This window comes from Girardinichthys multiradiatus, chromosome 15 (assembly GCF_021462225.1).
Source record: "Girardinichthys multiradiatus isolate DD_20200921_A chromosome 15, DD_fGirMul_XY1, whole genome shotgun sequence".
Taxonomy (NCBI): domain Eukaryota; kingdom Metazoa; phylum Chordata; class Actinopteri; order Cyprinodontiformes; family Goodeidae; genus Girardinichthys; species Girardinichthys multiradiatus.
Window position 1 is genome coordinate 4,792,307 of NC_061808.1, and position 20,322 is coordinate 4,812,628.

Consider the following 20,322-nt stretch of genomic DNA (forward strand, 5'->3'; position numbering starts at 1 on the left):
GAAATCTTCATCTCCATAAAGCTTTTCAGCAGATGGAAGCATGAAGTGCTCCAAAATCTCCTGATAGCTAGCTGCATTGACCCTGCCCTTGATAAAACACAGTGGACCAACACCAGCAGCTGACACGGCACCCCAGACCATCACTGACTGTGGGTACTTGACACTGGACTTCTGGCATTTTGGCATTTCCTTCTCCCCAGTCTTCCTCCAGACTCTGGCACCTTGATTTCCGAATGACATGCAGAATTTGCTTTTATCCGAAAAAAGTACTTTGGACCACTGAGCAACAGTCCAGTGCTGCTTCTCTGTAGCCCAGGTCAGGCGCTTCTGCCGCTGTTTCTGGTTCAAAGGTGGCTTGACCTGGGGAATGCGGCACCTGTAGCCCATTTCCTGCACACGCCTGTGCACGGTGGCTCTGGATGTTTCTACTCCAGACTCAGTCCACTGCTTCCACAGGTCCCCCAAGGTCTGGAATCGGCCCTTCTCCACAATCTTCCTCAGGGTCCGGTCACCTCTTCTCGTTGTGCAGCGTTTTCTGCCACACTTTTTCCTTCCCACAGACTTCCCACTGAGGTGCCTTGATACAGCACTCTGGGAACAGCCTATTCGTTCAGAAATTTATTTCTGTGTCTTACCCTCTTGCTTGAGGGTGTCAATAGTGGCCTTCTGGACAGCAGTCAGGTCGGCAGTCTTACCCATGATTGGGGTTTTGAGTGATGAACCAGGCTGGGAGTTTTAAAGGCCTCAGGAATCTTTTGCAGTTGTTTAGAGTTAACTCGTTGATTCAGATGATTAGGTTCATAGCTCGTTTAGAGACCCATTTAATGATATGCTAATTTTGTGAGATAGGAATTTTGGGTTTTCATGAGCTGTATGCCAAAATCATCCGTATTAAGACAATAAAAGACCTGAAATATTTCAGTTAGTGTGCAATGAATCTAAAATATATGAATGTTAAATTTTCATCATGACATTATGGAAAATAATTAACTTTATCACAATATGCTAATATTTTGAGAAGGACCTGTATTACCTAGATTTAGTTTACACTGTGACCACTAGATGGTGGTAAATACAAAAAGGTTTCAAAGCTCCACAGCACAGAGCGGAGTGTTTCTGAGAAGACTGCATAAATGATAAAACCTGTTAGAAGTAAAAACTACCACAAACCCAACGCCAAGGCTGGGGATCTGTTAGTATCATGCTGTGGGGATAATTGTCATTTTCTAAAGAACTAGACTGATACAGGGTTTCACCTTTGAAAAAAAACTATGTAAATTCAAAGTAGCTGCTTGATTTAAAAAAAAAAAAAAGGAAATCTAACTTTTATACATTATAAGCAGTTAAGAATAGTTTAGGTCAGAGTTTGATCTTTGTTTCTTAGTATTGAATGTTTATAGTGAAGCTGTTCATGTCAGTCTTCTAATAATAAAAAAGAGGAACTACCAGTTTCTGTTCTCACCTTCACACACATTTAGCTCCTTAATATAACCAACACCCAGCTAACTACAGATATGCTTCACAAGGAGTCATTTTTTCCTTTTTATTGTTTTACATGTAAATAAATAATAAAATGCTAAATATAACAAAAGAAAACAAAGTGAGTTATTTATAAAAACACATTGATATGTCCACAGCTTTTCTAACAAGAGATGATTTAAAACATTTAATGAAAACATGAGAGGTGAGATACAGTGAGGTCATTAAGAAGCAACGCCTCACAAACCACACAGGGCGTGTTATAGATTTATATTTAAAGATAATCAGCTTTAGACTCAGTCATTTGTGACCCAGACAACAAGATAGACAGAGAGCAGCAGTGGGAACATTCAGACTGATTAAAATGTTTTTCTTTCTGATTCTTATTCTTCAGTTTAAAGGTAAGAACTTATTATCTATTTTAACAATAACATTTAATATTCTTTTAACTGACAGAAATGCTTGGTTGGAATTTGGTAGTTCAACATGATCTACTGACTTACAACAAACAAATGTTTTTTAAATGTTAGACTTGGTTTTTCACACATTTGATGATGTTTCAACAGCAGCAGATTGATAACTTTCTGCTGTTACGGTCAAAGCTGGTGGTGAAGTGACTTTGACTTGTGGAAATGTAATAAATGGCCAGGAAAGTTGTGACAGTAACACCTGGTTCTTTACTAATTCACATCAGACAGCAACACTGAAAATGGAACGTTTCATGAAGATGCATCGACTAAAGCAGAGAGACCGAGAGTTACATCAGACTCTGGTTATGAAGAATATCAGAGGTGACGATGTTGGTTCATACATCTGCAGAAGACTCATATCAGGAGAACAAGGAGCAGAGTCTCATATTGACCTGTCTGTTATTACCGTTGAGTATTTTCATCATGTTTGAGCTCAATTTGTCAACAACAACATCAGATATTGTATTTTGAATGTATTTCAAAAGTTTTTTGTTATACTTTTAATATATGTTTGTCTTCACCAGTATCTGAGCAGAACACCAGTGATAAAGTGACCGTGTTCTGCAAGGTGATGGTACCTGGGTACTGTAGATACTCAGTGAGGTGGCTGTATAATGGTCAAGAGACAAAACCCCCTACTGAGTTATTCAGCCAAAGTCCATGCTGTCAGCAAACTGTGTACTTCTTCTTAAATTACCCAGATGTAGTTTACACTGTGACCACTAGATGGTGGTAAAACACAAAACGGTTTCAAAGCTGTTAGGAGTAAAAACCATCAACCCAACACCAAACATTGAGGTGTTAGTATCATGCTGTGGGGATTGTTGTTATTTTTCCAAAACACTTATACACGTTTCACTTTTGAACTTACTATGCAACTTCAATGTAGCTGCTTGAAATAAAAAAAAAGTAAATCTAACTTTTATACATTATTTGCAGTTAAGAATAGTTTAATTCAGAGTTTTTTTAGTATTGAATGTTTGTAGTGAAGCTGTTCATGTCAGTCTTCTAATAATAAAAAAGAGGAACTACCAGACTACCAGTTTCTGTTCTCACCTTCATACACATTTAGTTCCTTAATATAACCAACACCCAGCCAACTACAGATACACTACACAAGGAGTCATTTTTTCCTATTTATTGTTTTACATGTAAATAAATAATAAAAGCTAAAGAGAACAAAAGAAAACAAAGTGAGTTATTTATAAAAACACATTGATATGTCCACAGCTTTTCTAACAAGAGACGATTTAAAACATTTAATGAAAACATGAGAGGTGAAATACAGTGAGGTCATCATTAAGAAGCAACGCCTCACAAACCACACGTAGCATTTTATGGATTTATATTTAAAGATAATCAGTTTTAGACTCCGTCATTTGTGACCCAGACAACAAGATAAACAGAGAGCAGCAGTGGTTACATTTAGTAAAATGTTTTGCTTTCTGATTCTGATTCTTCAGTTTACAGGTGAGAACTTATTATCTATTTTAACAATAACAACTGACAGATATGCGTGGTTGAAATTTGGTATTTGAAGATTAAAAACTAAAAACAATTTGTTTTAAGTACAACATGATCTGGGGCTGCACGGTGGTGCAGTTGGTAGCACTGTTGCCTTGCATCAAGAAAGTTCTGGGTTTGATTCCCGGCCAGGGGTCTTTCTGCATGGAGTTTGCATGTTCTCCCCGTGCATGCGTGGGTTCTCACCGGGTACTCTGGCTTCCTCCCACTGTCCAAAGACATGACTGTTAGGTTAATTGGTCTGTCTAAATTGCCCGTAGGTTTATGAATGAGTGTGTGTGTGGTTGTTTGTGTGTTGCCCAGCGATGGACTGGTGACCTGTCCAGTGTGACCCCGCCTCTTGCCCATAGACTGCTGGAGATAGGCATCAGCTCCCCCGTGACCCACTATGGAATAAGTGGTAGAAAATGACTGACAACATGATCTGCTGACTAACAACAAACATAAAGGTTATTTAAATGTTAGACTTGATTTTTCACACATTTGATGTTGTTTCAACAGCATCAGATGGAAAACATTCTGCTGTTACGGTCAATACTGGTGATGAAGTGACTTTGACTTGTGAAAACGTGATAAATGGCCATGAAAGCTGTGACAGTAACACCTGGATCTTTTCTAATTCACATGAGACAGTAACACTGTTTGAGTATGGAGAATTTCATGAAGATGCATCGACTAAAGCAGACAGACTGTTCTCTGGTTATGAAGAATGTCAGAGGTGACGATGTTGGTTCTTACACCTGCAGACGGCTCACATCAGGAGAACAAGTAGCAGAGTCTCATATTGACCTGTCTGTCATTACCAGTGAGTATTTACATCATGTTTGAGCTCAATTTGTCAAATAATGACAAATATTATGTGTTGTGAATGTATTTGAAAAGGTTCTTGCTATCCTTTCAACATATGTCTGTCTTCACCAGAATTTTAGCAGAACACCGATGATAAAGTGACCCTGTTCTGCTATGTGATGGTATCTAAGTACTGTAGATACTCAGTGAGGTGGCTGTACAAAGGTCAAGAGAAAGTTCCCCCAGATATGGAGACATCATCAACACGCTGTGCAGCCAGTGTTTCCTTTACTACATCTCACTTTCATCAAATGTTTCATGAATTTCTTCAGTGGAAACTTACTGATACGTTTATTAACAAGGACCAGCTGTTTACCTTCAGCTCTCAGGCCTCAGGTGATAAAACCGGTAAGAACATTACCTGTTAGAAATTACCCTGCACTAAAGAAAAACTGCACAGTTTTTGTGGTTATGAACATTAACATACTACATAAAGTAAAGTAATGTATAAATTTAGTTTGTTGGATTTTGTTGTTGCTTTTTCACAAATACAGATGCAACCAGACAGACAACAAATTTTGTAAAAAATAACGGCATCACCAACAAAAATCCTATCAACAATAAAATCAACTCTGACTGATGTAACATCTGTGAAAACAAATCCCTCAACAGAAACCAAGAATCCTTCAAAACAACAACGAGGTGACTACATTTCTCTGTGCTGTGTGTGCAGATCTTTCTCAATTCAACTCAATAATAATATATTTTTGTTTATTTTTAAGGTCTTCAATATCTGCTGAGATGCATCATTGTGTCCATGGGTTTGGTCGCACTACCGCTATCTGTTATTACAGTCAATATGTGGACAAAAGCTAAAGGTAAGAACAATCACAGATAAAACGTTTAATACAAGAATATAATAGAATAAACCTGGATTTGTTTTATCAGTAAACAGGTTTAAACAAATAATTATTCAGTGAATTGGTCTTTCTTAGTTTAACTAAAGTAACCTCTGTGATCATCGTTAACATTATAAAGCTTAGAATTGGACATGAGAGAAGACTAAACATAATCTGTTGATACTTTAAACGGGACATATGCAATATCCACTTCTTAGCCCTTAAGTACAATTTCTTATGTACTCGGTAGTCTGTAAGAAAAGTTGAATTTAGTGTCTCCAGGTGCTGCGTAGATATTTTTACATTCTGTGTGGGTCATTTCAAATTTGCTGATAAATTTCACGTATCCGCCTTATTTATTTCTTGCCGCGATTTTGTAGTCCAAGCTCAAATACGCCAAAGCTGCAGGTAGATAAGCCAAAATTTCTGGTTGTTGGGTGTATTAACCCACACAATTCATTACACCGTCCCCCAGCATCAGAACCTCTGCCTGTTTTTTTTTTTTTTGTTTGGGGTGGGGTTCATGAAAATGTACCCACATCAGTGGGGAAATTTCTATTTCCCCACTTCAAGGACAAGTGCCTTCAGCAATCTCCGCCAGTATCAAGAAGGATTTGCTAAAAGACTTCATCTGATTAAGGGGTCAGTTTCTTCTGTCTTGGAAACGACAGACACAGCAAAGCAGTAAGCTGCAAATAATGTTAAAATGACAACAAACTTATAGAAATGAATTTACTGTGTGTTGAAATGACATCCGGGCCATTGTTTTTATAGCAGCAGCATCGGGCCTTCTGCTTATGTTAGTGCTGTGTGTTCGCTTTTATTACATAAACAGGTTTGCGTCGTACTCGTACTCGTACTCGTCATCTTCCGGTTCATCCAGGAACGGGTCGCGGGGCAGCAGACTCAGTAGATACACCCAGACTTCCCTCTCCCCAGACTCCACCTCCTCCAGCTCCTCCAGGGGGGCCCAAGGCGTTCTCCAGCCAGCTGAGAGACATAGTCCCTCCAGTGTGTCCTGGGTTATCCCCTGGGCCTCCTCCCGGTGGGACATGCCTGGAACACCTCCCGAGGGAGGCGTCCAGGAGGCATTCAGTATAGATGCTCGAGCGACCTCAACTGGCTCCTCTCGATATGGAGGAGCAGCAGCTCTACTCCGACCTCTTCCCGGATGGCCGAGCTCCTCACCCTATCTCTAAGGGAATGCCCGGCCACCCTACAGAGGGAGCTCGTTTCATCCCAGCCGCTCCACACTCTACTGCAAACCACCCTAATGCATGCTGTAGGCCTTGGCTAGAGGGGGCCAGCAGGACCTTCATGAGGACCACACAATCGAGGCACGTGACGTTGTCTGGTATGGCGGAGCTGGGGTCCCACCCTGGAATCAGGCCTGGGGTCGGGACTCGTCGGAGAGTGCCTGGTGGCCGGGTTGCTCCTTGCGGGACCCAGCCGGGCCAAGCCCGAACGTGAGTTGCGAGGCCATCCCTCAGTGGGCCCACCACTTGCAGGGGAAACCATGAGGAACCGGTGCAAAGAGGATCAGGCAGCGGACGAAGGTGGAGACCTCGACAGGCTGATCTCCGGATGCTTAGGCTAGGTCTAGGGATGTGGAATGTCATCTCGCTGGGAGGAAGGAGCCTTCTGGCCGGGGACAGCTCAGAAGCACCTCAGAACAGGGGCAAAAGCGGAGCCTGTGGAGCTATAATAACAAGAAATCAGAACAAATCATTGCAGTTTCAATTTATATAGACCATAACTGAATGATTTATGTGTGAAAAGGATGCATTTCAAATATTTACCATTTAAAAAAAGCTTTTTATTTCAATAGTGAAAATGTGGCTAGTGGTTGTTGGTACTAGGAGAAAACCTAAAATCAAATATAAATAAAGCCTAAAAAAAGCAACATTTCTGCAATATGACAAAATACAACTTCAGTTTTAACACAGAATGTGTGTTTTGTAGCTTTCCAGCAGGTTGATAACGATGATGATGATGATGCAGTAATTCATAAAGATGTTTGAGAACATTCTGCAAGTGCCAGATTTCAACTCACAACAGATTAACAGATGATTCACATACAGTGCCTTGCGAAAGTATTCGGCCCCCTTGAACTTTTCAACCTCTTGCCACATTTCAGGCTTCAAACATAAAGATATAAAATTCTAATTTTTTGTGAAGAATCAACAACAAGTGGGACACAATCGTGAAGTGGAATGAAATTTATTGGATGTGTCAAACTTTTTTAACAAATAAAAAACTGAAAAGTGGGGCGTGCAATATTATTCAGCCCCCTTGCGTTAATACTTTGTAGCTCCATCCTTTGCTGCAATTACAGCTGCAAGTCACTTGGGGTTTATCTCTATCAGTTTTCACATCGAGAGACTGAAATTCTTGCTCATTCTTCCTTGCAAAACAGCTGGAGCTCAGTGAGGTTGGATGGAGAGCATTCGTGAACAGCAGTCTTCAGCTCTTTCCACAGATTCTTGATTGGATTCAGGTCTGGACTTTGACTAGGCCATTCCAACACCTGGATACGTTTATTTGTGAACCATTCCATTGTAGATTTAGCTTTATGTTTTAGATCATTGTCTTGTTGGAAGATAAATCTCCGTCCCAGTCTCAGGTCTCTTGCAGACTCCAACAGGTTTTCTTCCAGAATGGTCCTGTATTTGGCCCCATCCATCTTCCCATCAATTTTGACCATCTTCCCTGTCCCTACTGACAAAAAGCAGGTCCAAACCATGATGCTGCCACCACCATGTTTGACAGTGGGGATGGTGTGTTCAGGGTGATGAGCTGTGTTGCTTTTACGGCAAACATATCGTTTTGCATCGTGGCCAAACAGTTCGATTTTGGTTCATCTGACCAGAGCACCTTCTTCCACATGTTTGGTGTGTTTCTCCCAGGTGGCTTGTGGCAAACTTTAAATGAGACTTTTTATGGATATCTTTGAAAAATGGCTTTCTTCTTGGCACTCTTCCATAAAGGCCAGATTTGTGCAGTGTACGACTGATTGTTGTCCTATGGACAGACTCTCCCACCTCAGCTGTAGATCTCTGCAGTTCATACAGAGTGATCATGGGCCTCTTGGCTGCATCTCTGATCAGTCTTCTCCTTGTTCGAGATGAACGTTTAGAGGGACGGCCGGGTCTTGGTAGATGTGCAGTGGTCTGATACTCCTTCCATTTCAATATGATTGCTTGCACAGTGCTCCTTGGGATGTTTAAAGCTTGGGAAATCTTTTTGCATCCAAATCCAGCTTTAAACGTCTCCACAACAGTATCTCTGACCTGTCTGGTGTGTTTCTTGGTCTTCATGATGCTCTCTGTGCTTTGAACAGAACCCTGAGACTATCACAGAGCAGGTGCATTTATACGGAGACTTGATTACACACAGGTGGATTCTATTTATCATCATCAGTCATTTGGGACAACATTGGATCATTCAGAGATCCTCACTGAACCTCTGGAGTGAGTTTGCTGCACTGAAAGTAAAGGGGCTGAATAATATTTCACGCCCCATGTTTCAGTTTTTTATTTGTTAAAAAAGTTTGACACATCCAATAAATTTCATTCTACTTCATGATTGTGTCCCACTTGTTGTTGATTCTTCACAAAAATATTGAATTTTATATCTTTATGTTTGAAGCCTGAAATGTGGCAAGAGGTTGACCAGTTCAAGGGGGCCAAGTACTTTCGCAAGGCACTGTATGTCTATAGATTACCAGCACTCAAAACAGTGTTTTCTGGGCAGTACATTGTGGGCTTTCAATGTCACATTTGAAGTTATAATCTCTTGCCAGTACCTGGTGTTGCTGTTTCAGCACTTGTACTTTTCTAGTCCCTGACCATGTCCTCAACGTGCAGGTGATGTTTTCTACACTTTAAGAAACAGATCTGAACCAAATCTGAACCCTATCTTCTCCTATGAACAGTTTGGCCACAATCTTATTGCTTTTAAATAAACATAAAAGTTTTATTAGCATTGATGACTAAAAACATTTTGGTTGATTTACATACCAATAAAGTATAGTATAGGCTTATAGTATAGACCTTAAATTACTGGAGAGCTGAGACTCCCTCTAGTGGAAAGTATAAAAAGAAGGACGGCTACTGTTTACCTGTGTTCTTCAAATATGTTTTAACATGAATTTGTGTTGACCAGGAAAATAGTTACAATCTATCTAGAAGTTAAAAGGTAGTTATTTTGTTCTTAACAGATGCCCTGCAGACTGAAGGAGCATTACCATCTGTTTTGATAGAGCGTGTGGTGAATGCTGCATTCAATAAAAACAAATGATACAAATAAGACTTCCTCTGTTGTTTCTTAAAGACTTTTTTATCGAAAAAGCTTCTTCAGTTCTAAATGAATGATAATTAGGATTGTCATATCTTGTTCAGGTACATCTAAAAAATTGGAATATTTTAAATTTTTTTTATATTTGTCACTGAAATTCATATATACAGGTCCTTCTCAAAATATTAGCATATTGTGATAAAGTTAATTATTTTCCATAATGTAATGATGAAAATTTAAAATTAATATATTTTAGATTCATTGCACACTAACTGAAATATTTCAGGTCTTTTATTGTCTTAATACGGATGATTTTGGCATACAGCTCATGAAAACCCAAAATTCCTATCTCACAAAATTAGCATATTTCATCCGACCAATAAAAGAAAAGTGTTTTTAATACAAAAAACGTCAACCTTCAAATAATCATGTACAGTTATGCACTCAATACTTGGTCGGGAATCCTTTGGCAGAAATGACTGCTTCAATGCGGCGTGGCATGGAGGCAATCAGCCTGTGGCACTGCTGAGGTCTTATGGAGGCCCAGGATGCTTCGATAGCGGCCTTTAGCTCATCCAGAGTGTTGGGTCTTGAGTCTCTCAACGTTCTCTTCACAATATCCCACAGATTCTCTATGGGGTTAGGTCAGGAGAGTTGGCAGGCCAATTGAGCACAGTGATACCATGGTCAGTAAACCATTTACCAGTGGTTTTGGCACTGTGAGCAGGTGCCAGGTCGTGCTGAAAAATGAAATCTTCATCTCCATAAAGCTTTTCAGCAGATGGAAGCATGAAGTGCTCCAAAATCTCCTGATAGCTAGCTGCATTGACCCTGCCCTTGATAAAACACAGTGGACCAACACCAGCAGCTGACACGGCACCCCAGACCATCACTGACTGTGGGTACTTGACACTGGACGTCTGGCATTTTGGTATTTCCTTCTCCCCAGTCTTCCTCCAGACTCTGGCACCTTGATTTCCGAATGACATGCAGAATTTGCTTTCATCCGAAAAAAGTACTTTGGACCACTGAGCAACAGTCCAGTGCTGCTTCTCTGTAGCCCAGGTCAGGCGCTTCTGCCGCTGTTTCTGGTTCAAAAGTGGCTTGACCTGGGGAATGCGGCACCTGTAGCCCATTTCCTGCACACGCCTGTGCACGGTGGCTCTGGATGTTTCTACTCCAGACTCAGTCCACTGCTTCCGCAGGTCCCCCAAGGTCTGGAATCGGCCCTTCTCCACAATCTTCCTCAGGGTCCGGTCACCTCTTCTCGTTGTGCAGCGTTTTCTGCCACACCTTTTCCTTCCCACAGACTTCCCACTGAGGTGCCTTGATACAGCACTCTGGGAACAGCCTATTCGTTCAGAAATTTCTTTCTGTGTCTTACCCTCTTGCTTGAGGGTGTCAATAGTGGCCTTCTGGACAGCAGTCAGGTCGGCAGTCTTACCCATGATTGGGGTTTTGAGTGATGAACCAGGCTGGGAGTTTTAAAGGCCTCAAGAATCTTTTGCAGGTGTTTAGAGTTAACTCGTTGATTCAGATGATTAGGTTCATAGCTCGTTTAGAGACCCTTTTAATGATATGCTAATTTTGTGAGATATAAATTTTGGGTTTTCATGAGCTGTATGCCACAATCATCCGTATTAAGACAATAAAAGACCTGAAATATTTCAGTTAGTGTGCAATGAATCTAAAATATATGAATGTTAAATTTTCATCATGACATTATGGAAAATAATGAACTTTATCACAATATGCTAATATTTTGAGAAGGACCTGTAGATTGAAATATTTAGAGTCCTAATGTAAAATAGTTAAATATTGGAAACTCGTGGTGTCACACCATATTCAGCAGATTAATTGAAAACGCCTGCAAAGGTTTCCTAAGCCTGACTGACTGATGACTGACTGACTGATAAATTGAACCATGGTTATCTATTATTTAATTTTGCCAAGGACGGATTCAGTGAACCGTTTTTTTTTTATGTATTTTGAGTTTATGTTTTTTTTTTTTTTCATGTAAAACTTCAACAACAATTACAGCAACAAAAATATCATCCCTAACTATATCAATTAATAACCAACTGACAAAAAGAAAGACAATGGCAGCTTCTACAACTGCAATAAAGAACTCCACAGTCAACAGCATAATCAACAGCTAAATGGACTCCTACAGCAACAAATCCATCAACTGACAGCAAGAATTTACTGAAACAACAAGCTAATGACTTTAATTGATTTGATTTAATTTAATTTAGCTTTCAATCCTCTCTCCCAGGTTGGTCTTTGTGGTATATTATTGTTCCTGTGGTGTTGGTAACGCTCCTAACAATTTTCTGGGGATCATCTGATAGAAGACAACTAAAGGTAAGAGCTTTTACTGCTTTTTCTGTCTTTATCATAAAGTAACCTTTAATTAAATAAACATTTTAACCTGCCTTTATGGACAGTTGTTTCACATATTACTTCAGCAATGGACCCTTAACACAACCCTTTCAGTGCTAAAACTGATCTCACCTGTTTTTTATTTTTTTTTTTCTCTAAGGAAATGAGCAAACCACTTTAAGTTTTTATAACTTATTCCTAAATACTTATATATTTTAAAGTAAGTTTTTGAATTGTTTTTGTTATTTTATACCAGAAAAATCTTGTCCTCTGTCAGAGTTAGACATAATGATAAACTCAGAGAAGGTATGCAATGAAGACACAAGCGAGTCAAAGTTATCTTTGGCTGGCCAGGGAGAGACAGTTCATTCTCTCAAAGGAGCTGCCCTGTGTCACAGGCTTTTATTAAGAAAAGAAAGAACATTCATGTTACAGAATTGTGGGTGTGGCTACACAGTTTCACAAATACAAGTCCTAGTGAATAAAACAGGTTCTGTCCATATACTGATACAGCACACACATCCACATGTGGCTTCCAAGGCCACGAAGATTGTCTGGGGTGCGAACAGTATTCTTCCCAGAACTCCCCCACTTACACACAACATCCTGCTCAGTCTACATAGCAACCACCCAACTCTAAGACAAGATGACAATTCTGTTAATAGTTCATAAAAGTAAAGATCAAAAAACATATGTGAAAAGTATTCAAACCACTTCTATCAAAGTTCACCCAATTAAATAAATGAAAATGTCTTTTAATGGCAAATCATAAGGATAAAGAACCTTTTTAAACCAACGATGATAATTCATGTACAAATCTTCCAACATCCTCATAAAGAAAGTTTTATTGTTTGTGTAGAATGGAGCCAAATGGCTTTAAAAACGAAGGTCTGATTAATTGCAGGCAAAGAGTTAAACACACACTCTAAACAGTGCAATATATTTCCTATTATATCAAAATACTTCATACTGATGGGCTTGAAACGAGCTCCATTAAATGCACAAGTAAGTTAATCTGTATAAATCCATAGATTTCTGTGCAGTTATTGGGTTGCACAGGACGATGCTGCCTACGCCACCATCAGAGTAACCAAAAACAGACAGAAGACTTAAGATGTTACTTAGAGAGGGTGAAATATTCAGAATTGGTGCCTCACTGGGTTTTTAATAAACTACAGAGAATCTAAGTTTTAAGTTTAAGAAAGGATTAGCATACAGATTTACCTTTCATAAGTAAATAGCGTTGCTATAGTTACAGTATGTGAAAGGTTACATGTTTTCTTGTTCATTCATTATCACTTCGAGTAAGCTTTATGAAAATGATTGTTTAGGTAGTTTGTTCCAACAGCAGTTATGTGATGTCATGGTGTTTCTTCAGCTGTTCAGACAGCAGAATATAAATTCTTCACTGTTTATTGACAAAAACAGAATAAAGGTTCTGTAAAAAAGAAAACATGCACAGCTAATATGTTGCATAAATCTACTTGTATAATCTGCGTTACCTGCTAATTAAATGATCAGTGGTTTACTGAAGGGATCCAATGCATGTTGTCTAGAAATACGTGTGAAATGATGCCTGACTGTTTCCACCACAGTTTAACACGTTGAAGCTTTAATTAAAGATCGAAGAAACCCCCAGAACTGTTGCCTACTTCTGTTCCCATCGTTTTAGAAGCTGAGATGCTGACAGAAACTAACACATGGCTCCCCACAAATAAACAGCCAGGTTGAATCCCATGACATCAGACTTAACCCTTATCACACTTATTCATCATTGCACCCACATGTCACACACTTGACTTTATATTTGTGCAAATAAGCTAATGAGCTGAGACTAAACTGCCATTTCAACCTGGAAAGACTCACAAAGGAGGGAAACAACGAGATTATGATTAGCAGGTTTATTAAAAATAAATATCTGTTTGGCGCTCGGACCCTGGAGGAAGACGTATTTTCTGAGGATGACGAGAGCTAGTAAGGGCATTTTAGGATTAGGATTAGGTATGTCTTCCCCCCGGGGAATCCGATCCTGGTGGTGGAGTGGCCTGAAGAAGTTTGAAGGAATTGGGGAGTGTTGAGAATTAAAATCATGTAATTTCATGTTATTAGTTTAGTTTGCATGTGAGAACATTAAACTGAGATTTAACATGAGTGAGCCTTGGGGAGAGAGTCAGTAAGCGCAGGGGTCAGGGTGAAGCTGGCCGTAAAAGCTGGCTGTAGGGACAATAAAGCAATAAATGTCAACTTTCGGCCGTGGAATAGATGCCACGAGGAAGCTTGGCTGATTTACAACACCTGACGGAAAAAGGGAAGGCACAGTCAGTAAGCTTTGAAGTCCACAGTATAAAGATGTACCTGGAAGTTGAAATGACAGAGACATCTGGGTAAAGACAGCCATGCTTTGCTGAAAATCCATCTCTCTCTGTAAGGGCCCTTATGTAAATTCTCTCTTCTTTATGTAATGTTCTTTCATTGTGTTATTTTGTATATTCATTTTGCATTCGAAATCATTGGACTTATTATCTTCCAAATTAAACTTGCGTTAATCTTAATTTCCCGCTCTTCATCTGTTCTTTCTCACGACATCCGGACTGGGAGAGGTTGAGGCCGCAAGGATATCAGTGATAGCATTATTTTACCTCAACAGGAGCCAGATGGAGGAGAGAGGGGAGGAGGAGGATTGAAGCTTAACAATGAGCAGTGATTTCCGAGTTGAAGGTCTTTAAATATAATGTCTTGGGAGTTGATTCGACGAGAAGAGCAGACCCGTCTCTGATTGGAGCGCTATGGCAGAGTCATCAGGTGGAGCGGAGGCGATGAAGGTGAGTCTTCCACATTGAATTTTCATTAAAACTCCATCAGTCAGAACATATCTGGAAAGGCTCAACGTTAAAGCAAAAGAAGAAGAAACCACCAGAACAACAGTTTCTATCTGTAGCTTTAGCTGCTGGATGAAACCAACACCTCAGTGACCACAGATATAGAAGCCATAGAGTCGTTGAATTGTTGTTAGGGATGTTATATTAATAGAAGCGTCTCAAGGTACTGTGAAGTGCCCTGAGACGACATGTGTTGTGAATTGGCGCTATATAAATAAAACTGAATTGAATTAAATTGAATATTTTTGCAAAAACACAAAACTAGAAAATAAAAGCAGTTGCATGTAGAGTTATGTTAGGTATTAATTAGTCAACTCAGAGGCAAGAACGATACAGTTCAGATTTACTTGCAAGGGTAGCCCACTTTGCAGTGCAACTACAAAGTTTTAACACCCTATCTCTTTATTGTATATGCACAGTTCAACAGACAGTTCAGACAGGGTGTATGTGTGTGTAAAAAGAGGAACAGCTGTTTTTAGAAGATTAGCAGATACAGGGTGCGAGTCAGCCTCTATGTCTAGTTTCACATGTACAGAATCTACAAGGTCTTATGAGTGATAAACACAAGATACAAGTTTTCACACCCAACAAGTTACAATGTCATGACTTTAGTTACGATTTTTTTATGTTTTTTTATTTAGAAGGAACAAATAATAAATGGCTGATGTGGGACAGAGATGAAGTCATGATGAGGAAGTAACACCTTCATAAATCACACAGCCTCTCATATATTCATCTGCTGCCTCTTTAGACTGAATCACTTGGGAACGTGTCTGCAAGAGAGACAGAGAGGAACAATGATCTCTTCTAGAAAGATACAAACGTCTTTAATTCTGACACTGATGCTTTACTTAGCAGGTAAGAACATGTCTAACAATTTTTGAAATAATGTAAAGCTGTTTTTAATTAAACCTAAATATAGTTTCTTATCTGAGACAGTCATATTTATTTGTCACCTGGCAACAGGTGATTTTCATGCACAAAATGTCTTTCATGTCTAAATGATCCTTATGGGAACAGAAGAGTAATTATTTGATTTTATTTTTCCATTTTCTGTTCTCTGTCTCTGAGCAGCAGCAGCTGGGGAACCTCTATACTTCACAGTCAGAGATGGTGATGAAGTCACTTTGCCTTGTGGAAATATGATAGATATTAGGAATTACTATAAAAGCATCACCTGGATCTTCAGTTATGAGAATAGAACAGTAACACTGTTTGAACATGGACAGATTCACAGAGATGCAGCAGTTAAATCAGACAGACTGCGTGTTGCAGCAGACTGTTCTCTGGTTATCAAGAAGGTCTCAGTGGAGGATGCTGGTCTTTACGTCTGCAGACAGTTTATAAACGGACAACAACAAGGAACAGGCTCTAATAGTTATCTGTCTGTTGTTCACAGTGAGTATTTTCATCATCACATTTATCAGAACAAACTGTACAACCACAGAGTGAAACATAACCTTAAAAATAATTTAATTAAGTTTCATTTTTCTGCTTTTGTCTCAAATCTCCATCTTCATCAGCGGTTGAACAAAAACAGAAAGATAAAATCATCTTAAACTGCTCTGTGATGGAATATAACTGGTGTAAACACACAGTGGAGTGGCTGTATGAGGGAACAGATAAAACGTTTTCAGACATGGAGAAATCTGAACAGTCCTGCTCTGTTACTGTGACGTTTCCAGCATCGTTTCCTAACTGGAGGCCAAACTTGTCTGAAAACTTAAAGTGTAAAGTAACAAATATTTACACTAACAAAGTGCAGCTGATTGCCTTCAGGCATCAGTCCTCTGGTGGGAGAACAGGTGAGAACATTTTCATGAACTTAATTTGAAAATAATATTTTAAGGATTTAAACTTACATTATAACACCCATCTGTTCTATATGTTATTCTAAACAATTAATGTTGTTTTATTTATTTTTTGTCAAATTTTCTCAAAGATTCAACAGATGAATCAGCCACAATAAAGACAATCAACACCTCAAAACCAACTACAGCTAAAACTACATCAACACCAGAAACAGAACCATCAAATAAATGGACCTCTAGGAGTATAAAAACATCAATAAACATCAACAATTCATCAAAAACTCAAGGTAGAGACTGAATCTCTTACATCCTAAAGTTCAGAGCCTTAATTTTAAACTCATTTCTTGGTATGTTTTAGTCGTTTTGTTGAGAGACTGACCATAAATAATATTTCTTGTCTCAGGCTGGTCTTGGTTGTATATCATCGGTCCAGCAGCGATCATAATCACTGTTCTGGTGATCATCGGATGGAAGAAAACTAAAGGTGAGGACATCATTCCTTAAGCATTAGTTTGTCTTGCTCATGTCAATTTTTTTAATTTAAAAATTATATAAAACAAAATGAGTGAGCATGTTAATATTGTCAGTTTATATAAATACATGCGTACATCGACCCAATTAATCGTTTCTATACATGGTCTTGTTATGATTTGTGGTTGTTTTTGTTAGTCTTATTTCTAGTTAGGTTTTGAATCATGCTTTTGTTTATTGTTTTCCTGGTTATGCGTTAGTTTTTGTCTTCTAGTTAATGTTTTTGCAAAGTTATGGTTTTGGATCATGTTTCTGGTTATGCTTTAATTTTATGGTTTACTAGTTATGTTTCTATTAGTTTGTATCCTGGTATCTCTGTTTTGCTCCAGCCACGTTTTGTTCTCTCCTGTCTGTTTTCAATCAATTTCATTCAGTCCACCTGCACTAAGCAAATCAGTCTCCTCGTTTTACGTGATTCATGCTCCATATATACACATCAGTTCTGTTCACTCCTCACGGAAACATTGCGGATCATGCCATGCCTGTCCTGCCTGCCTGTTTATTGGTTTGTTCCTGCCTCCTCTTGTGAGTGAGTTTTTGTTTTTCTAAGATTAAATCTTTTACTTACGGTCATGCTGCCTGCTTGTCTGCATTCTGGGGTCCTCCGCCATACCAAGCCGTGACAGGTCTCCATTAGAACACAGACAGGAATGAGGTTTTCTTAGGGCAAAACCTAAACAGGACTTGTTTCTTTGTTGTTGTTTTCAGGGATTAATACAAAAAAGAAAGAAGAAAGTGAAGTGAGTGAATTACTGAATTATTACATTGTTATTTAAATATAAAATTGGGATTTTAGTTATTATTCATTTACTGTAGAATTTTTTCCTGATAAACAAACAAAACTGTATAGATCAAAACTGTTATTGATGGAATGCATTTTTAAAATGTGAATATATAGAACTGTAGTGTCCTCCACGATAAAATGTTGATGATAATACTAGTCTAAAACAATTGCAGTATATTGGAGCAGTTAAGTTGATGTATTTTCTGTGCAGATGGATTCTGAGGGCGTTGCCCCCTACGCCTCCATCAGTCACACCAAAAAGGCCAAAAAGACCAAGAAAAAGAACAGAGTGAGATTATTTTTCTACTGTGCTGTTCATGTTATAGAAGAAACATTGCTTTTAAAACTCATGCCAAGATATGTTATAGAGAAACATGCAATAGTTTAGTTTGAAGTTTAATTACTCATCATTAATTACTGAAATATGTACAGATGTTAAAATGGAAAAAAAGAATTTAAGTTTGAAGCTGTGAATTATTTGTGAACAGTAAATGTACAAATTAGCTTTACATGAGACAGGATGTGTTAGAGTTCTAACAAATAATGAATCCTATTTTAAACATGTATATCTGTATTTTTGTTATAATGTTTCTCTTTAGGTTCCTGACACTGTGGCATACAGCAACTTGAATACTTCTGCTCAGGCTACCATTGATCTAAACAGCCTCTACTGTAACATCGGTACATAAATGCCATTAGATGTTGTTTGAAAGTAATGTTTTACCTTAAACAAGCAGTATAAAAACGGCTGTCATCTAGAAATATCTGACTGGTTACAGATTGTTATACACAGTTTCATTAAATTCAATTCAATTCGATTCAGTTTTATTTATATAGCGCCAATTCACAACACATGTTGTCTCAAGGCACTTCATAAAAGTCACGTTCATACATTCCAATTAATCCTAACCATTGAACAGTGCAGTCAGAATTAGCTTTTTATTCAAATTGGATAAAAAGTTTTTCTATCTAAGGAAACCCAGCAGATTGCATCCAGTCAGTGACTTGCAGCATTCACTCCTCCTGGATGAGCATGTAGAGACAGTGGACAGTCACTGGCTTTGACTTTGCAGCAAACCCTCATACTGAGCATGCATGTAGCGACAGTGGAGAGGAAAAAACTCCCTTTTAACAGGAAGAAACCTCCAGCAGAACCAGAACCAGGCTCAGTGTGAGCGGCCATCTGCCACGACCGACTGGGGTTAGAGAAAACAGAGCAGAGACACAAAGAGAACAAAGAAGCACTGATCCAGGAGTACTTTCTATGGGAAGGAAAAGTAAATGTTAATGGATGTAGCTCCTTTAGTCGTTTCATCTCCAAAAAAAGAACAGATAAACTCTGAGCCAGTTTTCAAGGTTAGAGTCTGAAAGAGAGCACATAGAGTTTGTTACAGTAAAAGCTCAGTCAATTGCCATGTCTAGGAGAGAGAAAGGGTTAAACACTAAAAGACAGGGCTATGTGGATCATCTGTAGAGGGTGAGCATTAAGTTGTTGCCAGAAGAAGCTCGGACGATTCCCCTCTCCAGAAAGGTGTCACAAGTAGACACAGAGTCAGGCCAGGTGTAGCTTCTAGGAAGAGAATAGAGAGAACAAGGTTAAAAGCTGAAATAACAGCAAATAATGCAAAATTGGAGAGTAGTGTGAGAATGTAGCAAAGAGGGTGAAAGTGGTCATTATGTCCTCCAGCAGCCTAAGCCTATAGCAGCATAACTACACAGATAGTTTCAGTTCAGATTATTTAGTTAAACGGCGCTTATTTACAACAATGTCGTCTCAAGGAACCCCACAAAGGGTCCCACTGATGGTCATTGTTATACTAAAAACCACAAGGATTGGGATACCTCTCTCTGTCAGACTGATTATAACCATTGGAAAAGAGAAGGGGTCATACAGGTAGCAGAAATGGAGGGTGTGTTTGCACCTCAACCATAACTGAGCCGGTAAATAAATGGAATAATGTTTTATTTAATGCTTCTTAAACAAAATTAAAATGTGTCTATGCATCATATCTGCAAATTATATAGCAGACATAATTTCCAATGCCCATGTTCTTCTATGAGCCCTTGTGGTTTCACACTTTGTGAAGAAAATGGCTGCTGAATGTTTCCATAACGTCAGACGTCAAGTTTATATCTTAAAAAAGAACCTACCAGACCAAAACCCAGTGCTGCTAAGGTTCCCATGATTAAATCAGTTCTGATATAGACAGAAACTAACACCTCGCCGACCACAGATAGACCAACATGCTGTATCTCATGATCTTTAATGTCAAATTTATCCTGATGTACATGTGAAAAACAAAACCAGCCAGTGGTGCATAGTCTCACAGGAGGATGTCTCTGCCCCATAAACCACACACCACCTTTAGGCCCCTTTTCCTATTCTTTTCTACATTTCTAAATGTTTTGTTTCAAACTTTTAATCCTATATTTTGATGTTGGAATGGTCAAGAAATATATTGTATTGGACTGTTTATG

General features: G+C 38.9%; 1 protein-coding gene and 3 long non-coding RNA genes across 4 annotated transcripts; all 4 read left to right on the plus strand.

Annotated features, from left to right (window-relative positions):
* The first annotated feature begins 970 nt into the window (after positions 1-970).
* Positions 971-2,985, plus strand: LOC124882513. The gene is made up of 2 exons (XR_007041919.1): positions 971-1,880; positions 2,174-2,985. It is a non-coding gene; the product is annotated as an uncharacterized LOC124882513 (long non-coding RNA).
* Positions 2,986-4,134: 1,149 nt separating this feature from the next.
* LOC124881745 lies at positions 4,135-4,950 on the plus strand. The gene is made up of 3 exons (XR_007041734.1): positions 4,135-4,278; positions 4,395-4,670; positions 4,817-4,950. It is a non-coding gene; the product is annotated as an uncharacterized LOC124881745 (long non-coding RNA).
* Positions 4,951-14,494: 9,544 nt separating this feature from the next.
* Positions 14,495-17,379, plus strand: LOC124882404. Its single transcript, XM_047388760.1, has 6 exons — positions 14,495-14,661; positions 15,470-15,576; positions 15,793-16,116; positions 16,242-16,523; positions 16,661-16,816; positions 16,933-17,379. Exons 2-6 carry the CDS (start codon positions 15,516-15,518, stop codon positions 17,031-17,033), a joined length of 924 nt encoding a protein of 307 aa, XP_047244716.1. The 5' UTR covers positions 14,495-14,661; positions 15,470-15,515; the 3' UTR covers positions 17,034-17,379.
* A 287-nt stretch (positions 17,380-17,666) lies between these two features.
* LOC124882405 lies at positions 17,667-18,756 on the plus strand. The gene is made up of 3 exons (XR_007041893.1): positions 17,667-17,800; positions 18,056-18,133; positions 18,444-18,756. It is a non-coding gene; the product is annotated as an uncharacterized LOC124882405 (long non-coding RNA).
* Positions 18,757-20,322: the final 1,566 nt, after the last annotated feature.